The 19,592-nt window shown below is 50.0% G+C and overlaps 1 protein-coding gene across 4 annotated transcripts; it reads right to left on the bottom strand.

The window, feature by feature from the left end:
* Positions 1-53: 53 nt before the first annotated feature.
* On the bottom strand, positions 54-16,232 carry Zswim8 (zinc finger SWIM-type containing 8). 4 transcript variants are annotated; one of them, XM_041638900.1, is made up of 26 exons: positions 15,686-16,232; positions 12,917-13,070; positions 12,580-12,674; positions 12,175-12,347; positions 11,899-12,006; positions 11,692-11,773; positions 11,465-11,585; positions 10,875-11,076; positions 10,368-10,543; positions 9,100-10,084; positions 8,052-8,162; positions 7,710-7,889; positions 7,425-7,608; positions 7,103-7,201; positions 6,151-6,275; positions 5,476-5,716; positions 5,221-5,379; positions 4,886-5,114; positions 4,422-4,714; positions 4,053-4,276; positions 1,937-2,425; positions 1,575-1,734; positions 1,303-1,479; positions 1,029-1,148; positions 623-733; positions 54-531 (listed from the first exon to the last, which is right to left on the bottom strand). In XM_041638900.1, the coding sequence occupies exons 1-26, from the start codon at positions 15,891-15,893 to the stop codon at positions 71-73; spliced, it is 5,667 nt and encodes a 1,888-aa protein (XP_041494834.1). In that variant the 5' UTR covers positions 15,894-16,232; the 3' UTR covers positions 54-70. The 4 variants fall into 4 exon arrangements, with proteins under 4 accessions (XP_041494834.1, XP_041494833.1, XP_041494836.1 ...); XM_041638899.1 differs by having other exon boundaries at positions 8,031-8,162; positions 15,686-16,230; XM_041638902.1 differs by having other exon boundaries at positions 183-531; positions 623-801; positions 15,686-16,227.
* Between the last annotated feature and the right edge of the window lie 3,360 nt (positions 16,233-19,592).

The raw sequence follows: 19,592 nt of genomic DNA, 5'->3' as shown, positions 1-19,592 counted from the left end.
CAACTGACTTTCCACAGCTCTTCTACACAAAGAAGAAGGGAAGGACCCAAAAACAGAGTAAAAAAGGAGTTTATATATTTATAAATGCCAAATAAATACCAGAGGCCACCCAATGCCCTCTCCCAGACAAGGCTGTCTCTCCCAGCCCTAGGCTTCGAAGGTCTGAGACATCTTGGCCCCAAGCTACAGCCCAAGAACAGCTGCCAGTCTGGGCTATCAGGGAATTGAGTGGGGATGACCTGTCCAGCCAAGAGTCACTCCCTCTGTGTGAGGGGCCCCCATAGCCACAGGCCTGTGTCCCTATATAGGGCCCTGTAGGGGCCAGACTCAAGGGGAGAAAGTGGTTATCTCTAGAGAGACCCGCTGCCACAGCTCCTTGGTCTGCTTGCTGCGCTTGAGGTTCTGTAGGATGTCGTTGAACTGCATCATGCCCATGGGTGTCAGGCAGAAGGCGCTGCGGGCGCTGCGGATCGCATTCACAAAGTCGTCGTAGTCGGCAGGGGTCAGGTGAATTAAGCGGTGATGGATGTACTGGAGGGTGGGTTGAGGAGATCTCAGCACAAAGCGTACACACTCTTGTGCCCACCTCCCTGAACATGCTCCATATTTCCTGAGTTATCACCTGCATGTATGCCTGCTGACAGCGCTGCACCAGTTGGTGGAAGGCCGGGGCTCGAAGATGGTTGTGGGCATGAATGGGGTTCAGCCGCTGCAGCGTCTCCATGACGATCTCCTGCAGCACAAACGGGCTCAGCACCCCCTTGGCTGCCCCCACACAGAACTGGTGCACGTAGTTCACTCCTGGGGGGGCAGGGGGAGGGGCATGAGACAGGGGTGGCCACCTCTGCCCTAGGGACCCACTTACATATCTCAGCTCTGGCCTGACAGAGAGCCTCCCTCCACCCCCCACGCTTGCACACATACCCGACCAAGGCCTCAACTCTGAGCAAGAGCTAGGAAGGAGGTCTGGGATAGGATGGTAGGGAATCAGGTCGGGGGACAATGGTCCTGGGGAGGGGAGGTGTTACCCAGCTTTGCTGCCAGCCCCAGCAACCATTTGACATCATCAGTGTAGGGGGGGGAGCGGGAGAAGTTGTTGGGGTGATCGTTGTGTGCCCGGCGACCCAGCATCTCAAGTGCCAGCATTCCTAGGAAACAGATGGGCACACAATGGGGTATATCCTCCACCTTCTACCCCAGCCAGGAACCTAGCCCATAGTAAACAAACAGAGCTATAGAGGGAATCCACTGAAGAGAGCCCCTCACCCAGCTGTTGGTAGAGTACAGAAAGGGACTTCTTACCAACACGGTAAGCGGCATGCAGATGGTGCAGGCTATGTGGATTGACTGGTTGACTGTGTGTCTCTTCCTCGGGTGGTGGAAAACCTCCGCTTACCAGAGGGCTGGGCTGCGTGGTCAGAGCAGGCAGTGAGGTACCCTGGATGGCTGGAAATGTGGATGCTGGATGGACACTGCTCACTGTGAGAGAAGAGGTCCAGAGATTTCCTTCCTACCTCCCATGCCCAGTGTGCCACCTCCCCTCCATTCACCTGCTCCCTGTCCCCGAAACTCACAAGCCACACTGGTTGGCAGTGGGAGCCCTGGCTCTGTGTGGTAGGGATGAACTGTGATGGGAGCCATGGAAGGGACAGGGAAGGATACTGCAGTGGCAGCAATTGAGGGAGGAGTCACTGAGTAGGGGTACTGAGCCCCCAGGAATGCAGGATGCACACCCTATATGGATAGGGAAGAACAGATACCAAGTTATGTCGTGACAAATGGGCATTCCTACATTTCTTAGCAGCCTTGGTTCCCCTACACACACCTCATCCGAACTCCTGGACAGCCCTACTATACACCCAAAGTACTTTACTCCAACCCTACGAACTCCTTGTGCTCTCCCACTACCACACAGTCAACAAAACGCCAGTCTCACCTGTGGGTATGCAGAGCCGGGCACAGGGAAGACGGCAGGCCGGGGCATATGAGGCATAGGGTGGGCAGGGTGAGCTGGGTGGGTGAGGTACTGAGGGCTGCAGGGCAGGTGGGGCTGTAGAGCAGTGTAGGGGTGCAGGCCAGGGGAATGACCATGCCCCAGTCCTGGACCTGGATATAAACTGGATCCCACTGAGATGACTGGAACCACTGTGGCTGCCGCTGTCACTGCTGCTGCAGCCACTGAAACAGGTTCAGTCCCAGGGGTCCCCCTGCCCTCGGGCAGCACCCGCCCAGCCTCCCCAGCAGCCCTCATCCCACTGCCACTACAGCTTGTGGCCCCTTCACGGGCAGTGGATGAGCCGCCTGCTGTCTGTTCATAGAGCCAGAACCACTGATGCGCAACCTCGAACAGCACTTCAGGGTACACGCCCCCACCCTTGGCTGCCTCTTCCACTGCCATACAGGCCTTCTCCAACATCAGGTTATCCTGGAAAGGAGCACAGGGCGTTAGGGGAAAAGGGCTTACCCAGGAATGATGGCTAGTTGAGGGGGGCATCAGAAATCAGGGTCAGTGCTCAGTATCAGTAGTGAGTGCTTCACACAGACTCATTTCTATAAGGCTATCCTCAGGGAACATCCTGGTCCCTAAATGTAAGCCTCCATATCTTTGTGTATGTAAGGGAATAACCCTAACTGTAGGATTATAACATAGTGTAAAGGGTGAAAATGTGAATTCATATTATTGGATTGAATAACACTAATTTGAAAAATAGAAATACTAAAATCAGAAACATTTTGAACACTAACGTGATACCACCATGAAATATGCGCTCATGCTTACATGGAGACTGTAAGTCGGTTGCTTGCCAAGTCTGTATGAAGCCCTGAATTTTATTCCCCATACATACATATACATACACTGTATTGTACATACATACATTGGAGAGAAAGAGGGCAAGAGAGACACAAGTTTTTTTTTTGCTTTTTTTTTTTTTTTTTTTGAGACAGGATTTCTCTGTGGTTTTGGAGCCTGTCCTGGAACTAGCTCTTGTAGACCAGGCTGGCCTCAAACTCACAGAGATCCGCCTGCCTCTGCCTCCCAAGTGCTGGGATTAAAGGCGTGTGCCACCATTGCCCGGCAAGAGACACAAGATTATCTCTAGGCTGTTTGTATAATTAATACATAAAATATTAGATTCATAATTAGATTTGGGTCCCATCCTCAAGATAGCTCATGGACTGGAAAATATTCCAAAACCTAACAGATACTCAATTTACAATATGTGAAATGTTACAATGAGAGAAAAATTAGATACTTCACAAACTCCTAACTAAATATGGGGAAAATCAAGAGAGGGTCCCTAACCCCAAAATAATGGCATGTCCCAGCTACTATAAGAAGGCTGGAGCACAACTGTGAGTTCAAGCCCATCCTAGGCAACTTAGGCCTCTAGGAAGGAAGGAGGGGGAAGAATGACTGCAAGATAGCTAGTTGGTAAAGGCACTTGCTGTCAGGATAGCTAGTAGGTAAAGGTACTTGCTGTCAGGATAGCTAGTTGGTAAAGGCACTTGCTGTCAGGATAGCTAGTAGGTAAAGGTACTTGCTGTCAGGATAGCTAGTAGGTAAAGGTACTTGCTGTCAGGATAGCTAGTTGGTAAAGGTACTTGCTGTCAGGATAGCTACTAGGTAAAGGCACTTGCTGTCAGGATAGCTAGTAGGTAAAGGCACTTGCTGTCAGGATAGCTAGTAGGTAAAGGTACTTGCTGTCAGGATAGCTAGTAGGTAAAGGCACTTGCTGTCAGGATAGCTAGTAGGTAAAGGCACTTGCTGTCAGGATAGCTAGTAGGTAAAGGCACTTGCTGTCAGGATAGCTAGTAGGTAAAGGCACTTGCTGTCAGGATAGCTAGTTGGTAAAGGCACTTGCTGTCAAGATAGCTAGTAGGTAAAGGCACTTGCTGTCAAGCCTGACAACTTGAGTGATTCCTAGAACCCACAAGGTCTAAGGAAAAAACTCCCAAAGCTGTCCTCTGACCTTCACACACACACAATTTTGATAGAAGAAATGCTGAGCACTTAAGTTTCCCCGTGCGCAGACAGCTGAGAGCAGAAGTACCTGTTCCTTGCACTGCACCAAGGCTCGTTGAATTTCATTGGGGTTCAGTGCATGGGCATGAGGCAGGCAGCTTAGAGCCAGCTCTGCCGCTGCCCTCACCATGTTGGAGTCTCGTGCCCGTGATGCTCTATCAGCCAGTGATGCAACCTCAGGGGGTGTCAGGTGCCCATCCCAGCATTCTACCAGTATAGTCAGGGCTGCACTGCCAATCTCCATTGCCTGCCCTTTAGGGAAAAGAAAAAGGAGCAAAGTGAGCCCCACTGGAGGTCTGGGGATGATATCTTACATCAGATCAGCAATGTCACAAAGACAAGACCCTTGCTTCCAATTCATCTCCATCCTGTATGCAAATCAGGACATTGGACTTACCTGTAATCCAGGATACATGGGAAGAATAGGTACGAGAGAGCCAGTTAGGAGAAACAAAATTGTGTAGGCCAAGGGCATAAAGCCCAATCTCAAAGGCGCAAAGGTGCAGGTTGCGATGAGGACCCTGGTGGCCTCCTGAGGAAGATGGATGTGTGAAAATGGAAGTGCTGCTGTTGCCCCCTGCCTTGATCAGAACTGTCTTTGCCAATTCGAAGTAGAAGTGTGCAGCTGCCTCTGATGGCTGATTGGGTACGTGGGGGGCATGACTCTCCGGGCGACGGCCCTTGTAACACCTGATGGAGCAATGGGTTATTGACAGGGTTGGAGTTTCTTCAAAATAGCGTCCAAGTAGGTTAGGAGAGACCTGGGTAAGTAGGGCTGTTAGGGGACAACAGCTGGGTCACAATAGGAATTGGTTTTGAGAAAGTGCAAGATTAGAGAGATAGGTATTTCTCCCTACTGACCTGCCAACTTCAACTGTCTTTGCCCGGGCCCCTCCACTGGCACTAGCCCGGCGGCTTCCACTAGAGGATGAGGAACCCAGGGAGTCTGAGGAAGAGCTGCTAATGCTGTCACTGTCTTGTCCTCGACCCCAGGAAGTAGGGGCCCAGCCCCCTCGAAGTGGCCTTCGGCTTAAGGTAGGAGAGCTGTCCGATGTAGTTTCAGGGGCACTGCTGTCAATGCTGGCCATGCCTAGTACCCCCAAAATGAATCAGTCTCAGAAATCAGGAGTACCTGAAGTCAGTCTCCAGCCTTCAGGACCAGCCTTCCCTCTGTGCCATCCCATAGGTTGTCGTACCTGTATGCTTCTTTTTGGGCCGCCCTGGGGACCCCCAACCTCGACCATTATAGGCTCCACGACTGCCAAGAGCTAGACGGCTAGGAACCTTCCCCTCAGACCGTGGAGTCAAAGCTGCCTCAGGAGGGAGACCCTCACAAGGGGAATGTGGGGAGCTTTCTGAGTAAGAAAATAGGATACTGGGATGAGCCCAGGAAAGGGCATAACAACATGACCACTCACCGCCCTCCTCCCTTCCCAGTGCCCCCACCTTACCAGGCACATTATTCTCTGTGAAGCCCTCAGTGGAACCTGGCCCAGCCCCTGCCACATTTCCTGGCTGAGCAGGACCTGTAGAGCCTGAAGTCAGAGGTTGCAGGGCCCCGGGGGCAGATGGAGCCCCGTGCTTTGAAGGAGATCTCTGGTTGGCTGTGGCTGGACGGCTAGATGAGTAGAAAGAACTCAGTGTCTGTGGCTTGTGTGTCTGGCTTTCTCGGTCCAAGAGTTTGTCTAAGATCTGAAGGAGAGACAAGCAGTAACATGACGTCCTTTATTTCCTAAAGTCTATTACCTTCCTTTCTTCTTGAAGCAGCCTAACGCTCCCTCCTCAGGAAGTCTTCCCCAGTTGTAACTACAGGATAACCTCCCAGCTTACATGTCTCGGAATCTTCCATAACACTTACCTGAGGACTGAATATACTGATATTCAATAAATATTGAAATAAATGAATGATTGACTTTATGCTCTCTGCTTCTCTTCTTCCACCTCATGCCCAAGCATACCTATAAGAACCATTGGTCTCTTGTTCTTTATGAGAAGTCTCCAGAAGTCTCTACTTACCTCCTACAGGCAAACCAGTACTTTTGTCATTGTACTGGAAACTTCTGAGAAAGATAGTGACATTTTGCTCACTCGCTGCCTGGCAAAAACCCAGTACCTCAGTCTCTTACCTTCTTGAGCTTGGCCTGGTCGTCCTTGTAAGTGATCATGAGTGCTAAGGCCAGGTCACCCTTCTCCCGGCGTGTGCCTTCACATAGGAGGGGATGTTCTGCCTCACTCACAGTTGTCTTCATGCCTGTGAGAGGATGAACAGTGGTCATGGCTCCAAAGACAGCAAAAGCATACAAGCCAGAGCCAGCCACCAGCTCATAAGAAAAAGGTTCCCACTGCTTATCATGTATACAGCCTTAGCTCTGTCTGCTTCACAAGACATTTGTAACCTGTTCTACTCCACAGGACTAAAAGGTGTACGCCACCACAGCCAGGCACATCCAAGTGCTTGCTTGCTTGCTACAATATCTCGTGTAGCTCACATTGGCCTCAAACATGCTATGTAGACAACGATGAAATGGACTCCTGAGCCTCCTGCCTCCACCTCCCAAGTACTGGGATTGCAGGCATAACCATTGAGTCTGGTATTAAAATTGACAATTTTCTGTCTAAAACTTCCTGATCTTTTAACCTACATTATATATTCTGTCACCTCCCTGAGACCTTTCTTTAGATTATTATTTTGTTGTGTTTTAAACACCCACCATATGTAGCACATATTTAAGTTTTATTTATCTTTATTTCTGTGTGTGTTTTGCCTATGTGCATGTGGACCATGTACTTGCAAAGCCCATGGAAGCCACAAGAGAGAACATTTTATCCCTTGGGAAATGTAGTTACAGATGGTTGTGAACCATCATGGGGGTGTTGGGAACTGAACCTGGGTCCTCTAGAAAAGCAGTAGGTGCTGAGCCATCTCTCTCTAGCACCTGCTCTGCATTACTGACTGTGTCATGAGAACTAAGTAGTTGGTTCACATGCCATCTTGACTTTCCCACTGCAACTCCTCAAGGCCTGATCCAGGCTTTGCTCAAGACAAGAGCATGGGCATGCGCAAGACAAGACACGTACCCAAGGCAGCAACTGCAGCTTCAAATCCCAGCTCCTCATCTCCAGGCATCTCGTTACACCAGTTGCGACTTGGGGGCCGGGATCCCGTGGGAGAAACCACTAGATGAAAATTGGGTTAAGTTAGGCAAACAAAAGTACCATAGGAAAGAATGCAAAGAAATCCAGGACCTACACCATTCAAGACCTACCCATGAAGCTGCCCGATGGGTCCTAAAGATGACTCAGCCAGAGTCTTAGAGATCTTGGTTTTCCTTTAAAAAAAACAACACAACTACCCTTCTCCCGCCAAGTTCTCCACTTACTGTAAGGGCAGGCACTATACCTGGAGCACAGAGAACGTCAAAAATGAAGCTGGCCAACATGAGAGGTAACACAGGCCGATAGTCACAGAGTGTGCCCTCCCGAAGTTCTTCTGCCCGGCACCGCATGGCACTCATTTCACTGGGACCCAGAGGGATCTTCTTGAGCAGAGCAGCCACCTCAGATTCCTGATATGCCAACTTTACCTGAAAGTACAGGAAGGAACTCAGACCACCTATACCTCAATGGAGGTCAAGGTGTAAGAATCTGCAATGATTAAGGAGAAGACTCGAATGGAACCTCTGACCTCCAAGGCCTTGGTAGAAGCAGGGGGCCGCTGTAGCTCCAAGGCAAACATGCCAACTCGGAAGGCCAGGTTGTGGTGCTCGGGGCGCTCACTTAGCACTGTCAATAGGAAAGCTGCCTTGGTAAGGGTGTTGGTAGCCACCCAGGTCTGACGGCTTGTGGATACCTTGTTTTTCTTGCCCTAAATGGAAGTGCAAAGAAAGAGTTGGACAAATGAGTCTGATTCACCTCAGTGGAAGTAGAAGGAGGCTCTCACTTGGGGTGGGGAACAGGAACAGGAATAAGTGGGGTCAGGAAAGTAGAGGAAGGAGGTCTCTCTCACCTTGGCAGGGGGCGGCTCTACCTTGAGGTCAGGTGGGTTGGCTAGCAGGTCCTGAGCAAGTTCCACAGTGAGATGGGAGGCCTCATTGCTGTAACCATGGGCATGAAGGGCCTCAGCACAGGCAAATAACACCTACAGAACATAGGACCGAAAGACTGAAGGCTTCCCTTGGAGAACATCACACCTGACTATGTAGTACATATTCCTAAAGCACTGGTTCCATGCTTATCCTGGGCATACCATATGAGTTCAGTCTGCTTACAGACACCACCAACATTCAAGATTATGTGGTAACAAGTATTGCTGAGAAAGGGCACTCGGGACAGCGGTGCACTGCTACTCTTATTTGTGACAGGGGTCAACTCAGGTACAGTAGGCTAGGGGAGTTGGCAAAGGCTGTGGGAAGCTCAGAAGGAGACTTCTCAGAAGACAAAGTCTGTTTTATTTTATCTGAGCCAGGATCTCTCTATGTAGCTCAAAATGCCTCCAACTGGAGATCCTCCTGTCTCAACCTCCCAAGTGCTGAGATCACAGGCATTTGCCACCACACCAGCTGGCAGGGAGGGGATTCTGAGTTCATCAACTTTATGTCCCTATCTTTAAGGTCTCTAAAACCTAAAGAAGGAACAAGAGCTAACCAAGCCTTGTGAGAAGAGAATTCCAGGCAGAAAGGCCAATTTGGACCTAAGTATATAGGCAAGAGGGAGCGTGGTAAGCTCCAGGAATAAGTGAACTACACAGAGGATGAAAGACAAAGTCAACCCTGGAGAAACTGGCAAAAATCAGACAGAGTGGAGCCCCACAGTCATGCCAAGGACTTCATCTTTATTCTAAGGGCAGCAAGCAACCACTGAAGACTTTTAAGTAATACACTGACACAGTATCTGAAAACTATCCAGAAAAGCATCAATGTGGAAGCAGCAGAGAGGACAGACTGCAGACCAGGATGCCAATTAGAACAGTCTACAAATGCTAACAGTCATCTACTCCTCTTGACCCTTCCAGCTAGAGCCACTGGGCCTCTTGTGATTCCAAAGGAACCCCCCCCCCCCAACTTCAGTCCCCTTACCTCCATTCGGCTCTCCTGTTCCAGTGGCTTCAACCCAGCAAACAGATCGTGTTCCTCCCCAGTCCCACCCTCGGCCTTCTCCTCCTCGCCTCCAGCCCCATCCTGAGCATTCAGGTAATATGCTTGGTAGTCATCATCATCCTCTCCAACTGTAGGAGCCGCTTCTTTGGTTTTGTGGAGCCCACTACCGCTGTCATCTGTGGAAGGGAGGTCATCTCGGGTACAGACCTCCCCAGGCAGCAGGCTAGGGTGGTCAGTAGAGGCTGTGGGAGGCTCAGGTCCTTCTGAAAAGTATACACCAGCATCTTCCTCGTAAGTATCTGGGGGCTCGGGAAGGAAGGTGGAAGGTCCTCGGGAGCCAACTGGTGGAGGACAGGGTGGAGGACTCTCAGGAAATCCACCAAAGGTGCTGGCCTCTGCACCCAGGGCCAGGCTGCTATCATCCAGGCTCATCTCTGCCAGGTCTGGTTCCAGGGAGCTGTCTTCACTGCTTAGCCGCCGTTTGCTCCCACTGCCTGCTGAGCTCTTGCCCCCACTGCCAGTCCCACCCAGTATCTTGGCCTTACCCCCACCTGGACCCATTTTATGCAGAACCTTATCTCCTCCTTCAGTAGAAAGGCGGCGGGGACCCCGCTGTGAGGAGACCCCCTCACCCAATCCTTTGCGTTTAGCCCCAGGTTCCTTGGGCCTCACAGCTGGCTCAGTAGGAAGAGGTCGGGGTCGGGACTCTTCCAGGCACCCAGATCGAGGGGCTCCTGGCCTAGCAGGCAGGGCCCGGGCCCAGCACAGGGCTAGCTTCCGGTCAGTGCCACTGTAGGTAACACCAGGAAGGGGGTAGGCCTCTTCCCAGTTAAAGTAGCAGGCCTCCACTGCTGGCCGGAAGCCAGGGAAGAGCTTCTCCAGGGTCTTCTTGTGCTGTCCCCGCTTGACATTCTCAATCACCTTCAGTTGCCACTGGCGCAGCTGTGCACACAGTTCCCGGCGGCTGTGGAAACAAAGGGCAGGAGGCTACTAAAGGGATGACAAGCAGTCTGCACTGCGAGTGAAAAGGAGGAGATAAGATAGAAAGGCATAGAGAAGGGTACCGTGGGGAGAGACTGCAGAAGAAGAAGAAAGCCTGTCAGAAACAGGACTCACAAATCTCTGGTAACCCCAGTGCTAAGCTCGTCGCATTTCTCCAGATGAGAGAAATCCCCATATTCAAGATCAGTGTCCAGGCTGGCCCGGGCTGGCCTTGTCAGAATGTGGTGATCCTGGGGAAGACTCACCGCTGAGGGCTGAGGGCAGGGTCCAGCACAGCTAGCCTCCAGAGTGTGACCATCTCATCACACATACTTGCACATGCATGGGCTGCTACCTCTGACTGGCCATTGCTACGGCCTGTGTGACCACTGGCACTGCTGTGTGAAGCTGAGGTACGCACACTGTACCACCAGCCTGTTATCTGGAGACAAAGAGAACTGTGAGGTATACCATAGCTCAGAAGATGAAAGAAGTCCCTCCCCTCCTCCAAGTTCCTGTCAAAAAAAGGAGACTAGCCGGGCGGTGGTGGCGCACGCCTTTAATCCCAGCACTCAGGAGGCAGAGGCAGGCGGATCTCTGTGAGTTCGAGACCAGCCTGGTCTACAAGAGCTAGTTCCAGGACAGGCTCCAAAACCACAGAGAAACCCTGTCTCGAAAAACCAAAAAAAAAAAAAAAAAAAAAAAAAAGGAGACTAAGATAAGAGAAGGGAAAAAAAGAAACTACCACACAGCTCCCAGTCCTGTGGTGTTACCTGTTCATAGGTGAGGCACTGGTCAGTGAGGATTTCCAGCAAGGGGGCAGCATTGCTGTCCCTCCGCTTGAACATTTCTCGAACAATGCTGAGCAGGTTCCAGACACCCTCAGGCTCTCGGCCCCTCAGGGGGCGCAACAGACATGCCCATTCAGCAGCAGCAGGAGGTTCCGTGGAAGACAGATACATAGAGTTTACATCACTGTGAAATGAACAGAGAGGATGATGATTCGGTAGGGCTGAATGAATGGTGCTACAACAGAGTAGGGCTTTGATCTAAAGGGGATCCTGACCCAAAATATGGAGTAGAGTGGGGAAGGACACCTGAGACAAAATTTTTGACCTTTCTCTACATCTGCATCAGTATGATCACCCAAAGCAGAAAAAAAAAGACCGCTGGCTCCACCCAGCTCGGAAAGCACTCTGAGTGCCCACAATCATCATCAAACATGATTTATTCCTGACACCTGCATGCAGGTACCGTGCCAACGGAGGATGAGAAGGTGGGAGACACCAGCATTAACAGAGCGGAGATCTCTCAGTGGCCTGAGGAAGTACCTACAGATTCAGTATGCAGAGATCCGACTTACCTGAAGACCACAGGGGACGGGCCACAGAACTTGTGCAGCGTCTTCTTTATGTTGTCGGTGAGCGTGGACTCATCCAGATACCATGTGCTCTGGTCTGAAGCTGAGGGTCCTGCTGTAGGGTCTGGGAATGACAGGGAAGCAGTCACCTACTGATAAGGACTCATTCACCTAACAACAAGGAGCCTTTTGTAAGTGATGCTCTGTGCTCACTTTCTCTCCACACTCACCGGGAGCTCCACACACTGTGTTGATGGCTGTTGACTGGGAGGAGAGGAGTTCATCGAGGAGACGCTGAGCTGTAGGGAGTATCTGAGGGAACAGGGACAAAGGCAAAGAGAACAAGGCACATGTGAATCCAAGAGGGCTGAGCCTAATGAGAAGGCTGATACAAAGCCTGAAAGCCAGCAGTGGGAAGATGTGCCAACCTCACCCACCTGCTGAGGGAGCTCACTGATAAGGTACTGAGCAAATTTCTGAAGCTGGTCCCTTTGTAGCCGAGACAGGGACTCTGAGACTGGAGCCCGCAAACAGACAGCAGAAGCCTGAAAGAGCAAAGAGAGATAGGAGTGCCTGAGAGAAGGTTTAGGAGCTAGAGCTGGACAGAGGTGGGCAGAGGGGAGGTAAAGGGGCTCACATTGTGGCCAGGCATGCAGCAGAGAAGGGGGGAATAGAGCGTAGGATAGGGCCAGGATAAATTGGGAGGGCCTCACGTTGTGAATGCGGAAGAGACAGAGTGCCACGACATGGGTGCACCATTTGGCCCCAGCCCCACAGGTACAGCTACAGGAAGTGACCCGGCAGCGATCAAACATCACAGCCACATTGTAGGCCCCTTTGGGAGGGACCATCTGTGGTGGCACCACTGTAGCACTCAGATGGAACCCTAGGGAGAAATAAGGGTGTGATCAGAAGTAGCCACCGAGACCAGAGTCTCTGACCTCACTTAACCCTGCCACACACTTATACAGTTAATTCCACATGTTCTGTATGTTTGTTTGCTTTGAATTTTGCCTCTGTTTCCTGAGTGCTGGGATTAAAGACACATGTAACCATGCCCGACCGCAAAGATCAGTGATGAGAGGAACAAGGTTAGCACAAGGCATATGGAACCTTACCTATCTGCAGTGGGTCTTTCACAGCCCTCATGCGGAACAGCTGATCCCCTCGCTGGAACTCATCTGCACTGCCATTGGCGAGGCATGAATACAGACTGCAGGAAGAAGAGGTCATGGCCACCACCCAACAAATAACCTTCCTCAGACACTGAGAGACCACCAAGTCCTAGACAACTCTCTCCCTTAACACTCCTTGGGGGAAATCCCAGGCACTCCCCTTTCCCTTATCTTCCTCTTAGCAGTTCCAACTACAGTATCTCTTTTGTTCTGCAGAAATCCCAGCGGCCAGTCTGAGCTACCAGAACTCCAATGCCCATTATCAGTTCTCTGGACTCACCGAATGTCCTCTTCATTTTCAGGGAAGCTCCAGAAAGCAATTCGAAGTTGGAGTTGTTCAGGCACTGGAGGATAAACTTTCTCCACCACTTCAAATGGGATGTGAAACGCCACCTGCTTTGCTGACAGCTCCACCAATGGGATTACCAACCCATCTTCCAAAACAAAGGTCGGGGTGGTGGAAGAGAAAGGGCCATAATTACTTGGTACCAGTACCACACCCTGGGTACCTGTGTACACACACCATCTTCTTAGAAATATATATTTTGAAGGCTTTTTTGTTTTTTATCTTTTGGGGTTTTATTTGTTTCTGTTTTCAAGACAGGGTTTCTCTGTGTGGGTTTGGCTGTCCTGGAACTTGCTCTGGACCAGGCTGGCCTCAAACTTGAAAACCCCCTGCCTCTACCTCCTGAGTTCTGGGATTAAAGGAGTACATCACCATACCCTATATTTTAAGTTTAAATTTTATTTTTTTCAATCGTGTGTCTGTATGTGGGCTTGTGCATATGCGTGCAGGAGTCGATGCAGACCAGAAGTCAGGAGTTACAGGGTCATGAGCCAAATGGGTGCTGGGAACTGAATGAAGGTCCTCTGCAAGAGGAGCAAGCGCTCTTAGCCTCTGAGCCATCTCTCCAACCAACCCACCCCCTTCTTGTCAGAGTAGAAGAACCTTAAAACTCCTTTCGAGAGAGGGGAGCTGGGCAGTCTCCAGCCACACACAGTCAGCTGGCCACCTCAGGAGCAGAACAGTAGATAGCAGAGAGAGGTCTAGGAAACTCCAAGCCAGACAGGTGTCTTCTAGGACTCTCACAGGCTTCAACACCGAATTTCCCACACCCTCCATTTAGGTTCACATTACATTGTACTGTGTCACTGCCATTCACCTCTGATTGCCTTTTTACTTATCACTTTTTCTCTAAATGACTGCAGGCCTCCATCTAAGGAGAAAACATGAGCCAGAACTCAGAATAATTACTTAGGGATCTCAAGAAGCAGAAGAGCCTACAGGGCCTCTTGGAACCTGAAGACTGACTTCCCATCCTGGAAGCCAGGAGGAGATAGTTATCCCAGGGCACCTGGCTGTTGCTCCTGAAATCACCTGGAGTAGGATGTAGTTAGCACTTGAGAGTTTTCTACACTGTTTTAAGAAAAAGCAGTAACAGCATAACAGGCTGCAGATCTCACAGCAAACAGCTGTATTAGAAAATGGATTAAAAAAATAACAGAACAGAAAAGAGCCTTTCAAAAACAACTGCAAGCCTTTTTTGAGTAAGCAACTGAAGGTAGCTGAGGAAGGCATGGGGGTAGAAATGGTATATCAGGCCAGGTCTGGAAGGCTGTGGACAGGGGGGTCAAGACGTGCATAGACTGTACAGCCGGATCCTGTCTCAGGAGGAAGGCAGGCAGGGAGAAAGGGAAGAAAAAGGGAAAAGACTTTAACCTATGCAGGAGGGCTTCAGTATTTGAGAATCCTGACTGCCATGCCTTCATTTGCTTCCCCCAAAGTTAGAGAATTTGAAGCCCCCAGACAATCCATACTCTCAAATATGAAAGAAGCAAAAGGGTCACAAAAGATTCACACTGAGCTGCCTGTGACCTGTGTTTATGTGTGCATATGCACACAGACAAGTGGCATCTCTTCAACTGAAGCTGGGTACTACCACTCCTAAAAAGTGACACAGGCAAATCTGTCTCCGTCCTAAAGGGGCACCTGCACAACAGCTTGCAGAACAGGTCTTTTGGAATAGCCTGGCTGGAACACATAAATTAACCCTTTCAACTACGGAAGAAAGCCAGCCTGACCTGAGGCCCAGAGAAAAACTGCCTTGGGCAGAGCAAGGGAAAGATGTGATGATCCCTGAGCCTGAGAGGCTTCCCTGTCTTCACTCTCCTTTCCATTCCCTCTAACAAAGCAAGATTCTTCACAGCACGAATCCATAACTTTACTGGAGACCAAGAATGAATGAAACACAAAAGAAAGGTGCTCCGTGAGGAGAGTTCCAAGATAATTATCGTTCCCCCTCCTGCCCAGACCTCAGATAGGAAGTCCAAGGCTCCCACTCTCTGGTCCCAGCCTTGGCTTCTGACAGATGCCAGGAGCAAACCTCTGGTTTAATCCTATGAATTATGGCATCTCCTCTCACTGGCAAGTTCACTTCCACTTTCCTCTTGGTGGAATCCTTTCTTGGTGCAGCTTAGGAGGAGAGAGCAACATCCTGGAAGCGAAGCAACCAACGCATCACCCCACAGAGTGACACACCTCAAGTGGTAACTTTCGCACGGTCCACGCCTAACCACATTCTCTTCTGCCTGTCTACTTCTGGTTTACTAAAGGCCAAATTCCGCTAATATTCTTAAAACAGAAAAGGGATATTTTCCCATATTCGCTCTCTAAGGCGTAAAGGAATAACAAAAGGTCTTTCTGGCCAACCCAGGATGTTCTCTGCCACTACACAAACTTGCGTGAGCGCGCGCGAATGAGCGCCTACGGGTTTTCTCTCTCTCTCTCTCTCTCTCTCTCTCTCTCTCTCGTCCTCCCCTTTCTCCCTCCCTCCCCATCTTTCCCTCTTTCTTTCTCCTCACTTCTCCCTTCGCCTATGCTGTCTCTCTACTGTGAAGATGCCACCCCAGCCCTGGAAGGACAGAAAAACGAGTCTAGAAGTCTGCTCTCAGCTTGGGACAGCTCCCGGTCCGGACAGCTCCCAGGCAAGGCCCAAGCGGGGTTTGCCTGCTTCCCTCCCCCTCGCAGCCTTCCCCCGCTCATCCTCACCTCGCATTCTGGTACCGCCACTGCCACCTCCGCCACCGCCTCCAGTGGGAGAATTGGGCCCGGCTGACTGTTTGCGCCATCCTCGCCAGTTCTGGCAAAGGCTCTCGGCCTCGGAGATGAACGAACAGAGTGAATCCTCCTCAAAGCGGTCGGAATCCTCGAACGAGAAGCGCTCGCCGTCCTCCCACTCCGCGAACATCAGCTCCATGGGGCCCGCACCCCCCGGGGCCGGGTCTCCCCCCGCGGATCCGGGGCCTGGGCCGCCGGCCGGGGACTGAGGGGAGGCCCGGGGCCTGAGGGGCGAGCCGGGGCTGGGGGTGGCCGGGGCGCTCAGGGCGGCCGTGCCGGGCGAGGATCTCGGGCCTGGGAGGGACGCCGGGACAGGCCTCACCCAACAGCGAGGTGCGAGCGGGGATTGTGGCCAGTCTGCGAGACTCGAGGCCCGGACGAAGCGCTGGGCGGTCAGGGCCTCTAGGCGGCTGCGGCGCCGCCTCCCCCATCAGCTGATCCGAACTTCCGGCCGCGCCGGCCATCACCACTTCCGCCCTCGCGTGCTCCGGGCCTGGACCGGGTACGGGCGGGTGTAGGGGACACGTGTGTGCACTGCCTGCTGTTTTCTCGAGCCTACCCTCACCCACAGCTCCCAAAGGAATACTAAACAGCCACAGATTCCAGCAGTTACTTGATGCCCACAATGCCCCCAAGGAAGAAACAGCCGCCGTTCACGTAGAGAATCTCAGGCTGTCAGGGGATAGTGCAAGTGACCATTGGCTAGGTTATTGTCACGCCCCGGGATAGCCCTGAGCCCGCATCGCCTTCTGGGAGTTGCAGTCCAGAACCTAAAATCCAGCCACTTTCTAGAGTCTAAGGGGGAGCGCCAGGAAAGAAAGCTTGTCCTTTTCCTAGATACTGCCTTTGAATCTAAAGATTTTTAGTGTGTGTGTGTGTGTGTCTGTGTGTATGTGCGCGCGCGCGCGATGTAAGCCTTTTATCAGTCTAGGGAAGTTCATGGGTGCCCTCCACCTCGCCTGATTGTTTATGAATTACACACTAATTAGGTTTAAATACAACTACAAAGACTTTAATAAAACAAACTTGTAACATAGTACTGTTTATTTGTACAGTAAACACCAAGACCGGGCAGAGTATTTAATTAATTGATAATGTTTACCTAGCATTGACAAGTCCCTGGGTTTTATGCCTAGCCACCCCCCCCCAAATTATTTCATATGGACACTAATGCTACTGTCGATTGTTTCCTATAACCTTGATTGAAATGCTAAATTTCAGCTATGGTTAGATGTATTTCTCCTCATCCCAGTTAAGAGAATTCTTACCACACTACTGAGAATCTACTGACCCTAGGTTTAGACTCCTTAATCTAAAATTCTCAAAAACTGAATTTCTTCATATAACTAAAAGATCCAGCTTGCAGAGCCAAGCAGTAGTAGCGGAATACACAATTATGGGAAAATGTAGCTATTGAGGGTCACGGAGGAAAGACCCCTCTTTACTTCAGTAATTATCACACTAGACCACATTTAATGCCATCAACTAGAAGGAAAGGGTTAGCTTGATTATGCCTGAGGAGGCAGAGCATAGGTAAAACCCTACACAATGACTCCTACTATTAGGGAACAGTAAATACCTTCAGCAAGCAGTAGACAAATAGAAGAAAAACCCAGTAACTTACAATGAGGTTAATTCTCTGCTGAATCTTAGCTCTACCATGTGGGAGGATTAGTGGAAAGACACGGGGCTATTAGGACAGATAGATGATAATCAGCTCTGCCCAACTATTTAGTAAGAGAAAATAGTTCCAGGAGGGTGTGTGTGGACAGATTTTATCTTCAATTTGGACTGTAGTCAGGTAAATATTAAGTTTATAACATAGCGCTGCTTATTGATAATTAAGCAAGACCAGGAAGAACATATAATTCTTTGGTGATGTTTGCATCCTTAACATTTATTTTTATTTTATGTGCTGCATTGGTGTTTTGTCTGCACATCTGTGTGAGCATGTCAGATTCCCTGGAACTAGAGTTACAGACAGTTGTGAGCTGCCATGTGGGTGCTGGGGATTGAACCTGGGTCCTGCGGAAGCTTAGCCAGTGCTGTTGACCACTGAACCATCATCTCTCCAGCCCCAATGTTTGCACTTTTTAAAGCAACTTTTAAAAAAAGATTTATCTTTTTGTTTTTTTGAGACAAGTTCTTTATGGCCTTGGTCAGAGGTCTGTTTGCCTCCTAAGTCCTGGGACAAAAGGCAGCATGTACCACCATACAGGTTGATTTTGTTTGCTTGTTTAGTTTTTCAAATCAGGGTTTCTCTGTGTATCTTTGTCTGTCCTAGAACTCACTCTGTAGATAAGGCTGGTCTTGAATTCACAGAGATCCACCTGCCTCTGCCTCCCAAGTGCTTGTATTAAAGATGCGTGCCACAACAGCCTACCTACCATACAGGTTTTTTTTTTTTTTTTTTTCTTTTTTTGATTTTTCGAGACAGGGTTTCTCTGTAGCTTTTTTGGTTCCTGTCCTGGAACTAGCTCTTGTAGACCAGGCTGGCCTCAAACTCACAGAGATCCGTCTGCCTCTGCCTCCCGAGTGCCATACAGGTTTTTATCGTGTGTATCTGTCTGTAAGTGCACTTGAAAGCTCCAGAACAGAATGTCAGGTCTCCTGGAGCCAGTTATAGGCAGTTGAGGTACTATGGTTGCTGTGGAACCCAATGCCAATCCTCTGCAAAAGTAGCAAGCACCTTTAAATGTAGAGCCATCTCTCTACCTCCCAAAAACTATTCTTTTTTTTTTTTTTTTTTTTTTGGTTTTTCAAGACAGGGTTTCTCTGTGGTTTTGGAGCCTGTCCTGGAACTAGCTCTTGTAGACCAGGCTGGTCTCGAACTAACAGAGATCCGCCTGCCTCTGCCTCCCGAGTGCTGGGATTAAAGGCGTGCGCCACCACCGCCCGGCCCAAAAACTATTCTTAATTATACAAATCAAAATATATCTACAGGACGTCTGTGTCATAAGTTTATGTACTTTCTTCAGGAATACTTTGGACAGACTATTTTATTTTTTTGAGACAGGGTTTCTCTGTGTAGCTTTGCTGTCCTGGAACTCACTCTGTAGAGCCTTAAATTCACAGAGACTCACCTGTCTCTGCCTCCTGAATGCTGGGAATAAAGGTGTGCCACCACTGCCCAGCTGGACAGACTATTCTTGAAGTATGCACTCACTGAATTCAGCTGAAGGCAAAAAAGCTCTGCATACACAGGGATTTCACCACCACATCTGTATTTAAAAGCAAAAGCACTAAATGGTGTAAAGAACTTGGAAGGCAACAAAGGCCTCCATACTTGTTCAAGAGCATATCCGGTCCAGGAAGTAGTGGAGGATGCATTAACCCCAGCACTTAGGAGGCAAAAGCAGGCAGATCTCTGAGTTATTTGAGGGCAGAGAATTTCCAGGACAGCCAGTGCTAAACAGAGAAACCCTGTCTCAAAAAAACAAACCAATACAAACAAAATAATAATAAAAAGAAGAGCATATCAGGAAACAAAGCACTTGCAAAGTCTAGAGTACAGGGCTCAAGAAAGGGTTAGCTCTGTGGTTCAGTGCTTGTCTAATGCTGGGAAAGGCCAAGAGGTTCATCTTCGGGATGGGGGTTGGCTATGAGGAGGGAGTATCTCTTTTTTTTTTTTTTTGGTGTTTTTCGAGACAGGGTTTTTCTGTGGCTTTGGAGCCTGTCCTGGAACTAGCTCTGTAGACCAGGCTGGCCTCGAACTCACAGAGATCCGCCTGCCTCTGCCTCCCGAGTGCTGGGATTAAAGGCGTGCGCCACCACCGCCTGGCTGAGGAGGGAGTATCTCATGAGAAAAAATGGCCATGGTTCATTCACAAGAGCAAAA

The sequence above is a fragment of the Microtus oregoni genome, unplaced genomic scaffold (assembly GCF_018167655.1).
Source record: "Microtus oregoni isolate MIOR12 unplaced genomic scaffold, Mior012 000056F_ref0000123, whole genome shotgun sequence".
NCBI classification, from domain to species: Eukaryota; Metazoa; Chordata; class Mammalia; order Rodentia; family Cricetidae; genus Microtus; species Microtus oregoni.
The sequence above is the reverse complement of the archived record's forward strand: the minus strand, read 5'-3'. Positions and strand labels throughout refer to the sequence as shown.

Coding starts and splice junctions, on each gene's coding strand:
- Zswim8 (XM_041638899.1), bottom strand. CDS start 15,893: ATGGAGCTGATGTTCGCGGAGTGGGAGGACGGCGAGCGCTTCTCGTTC. Junction 8,163..9,099: donor AACAGGAGAGCCGAATGGAG/GTAAGGGGACTG, acceptor TATGTTCTGTAG/GTGTTATTTGCCTGTGCTGA. Junction 1,735..1,936: donor CCGGCTCTGCATACCCACAG/GTGAGACTGGCG, acceptor CTATCCATATAG/GGTGTGCATCCTGCATTCCT.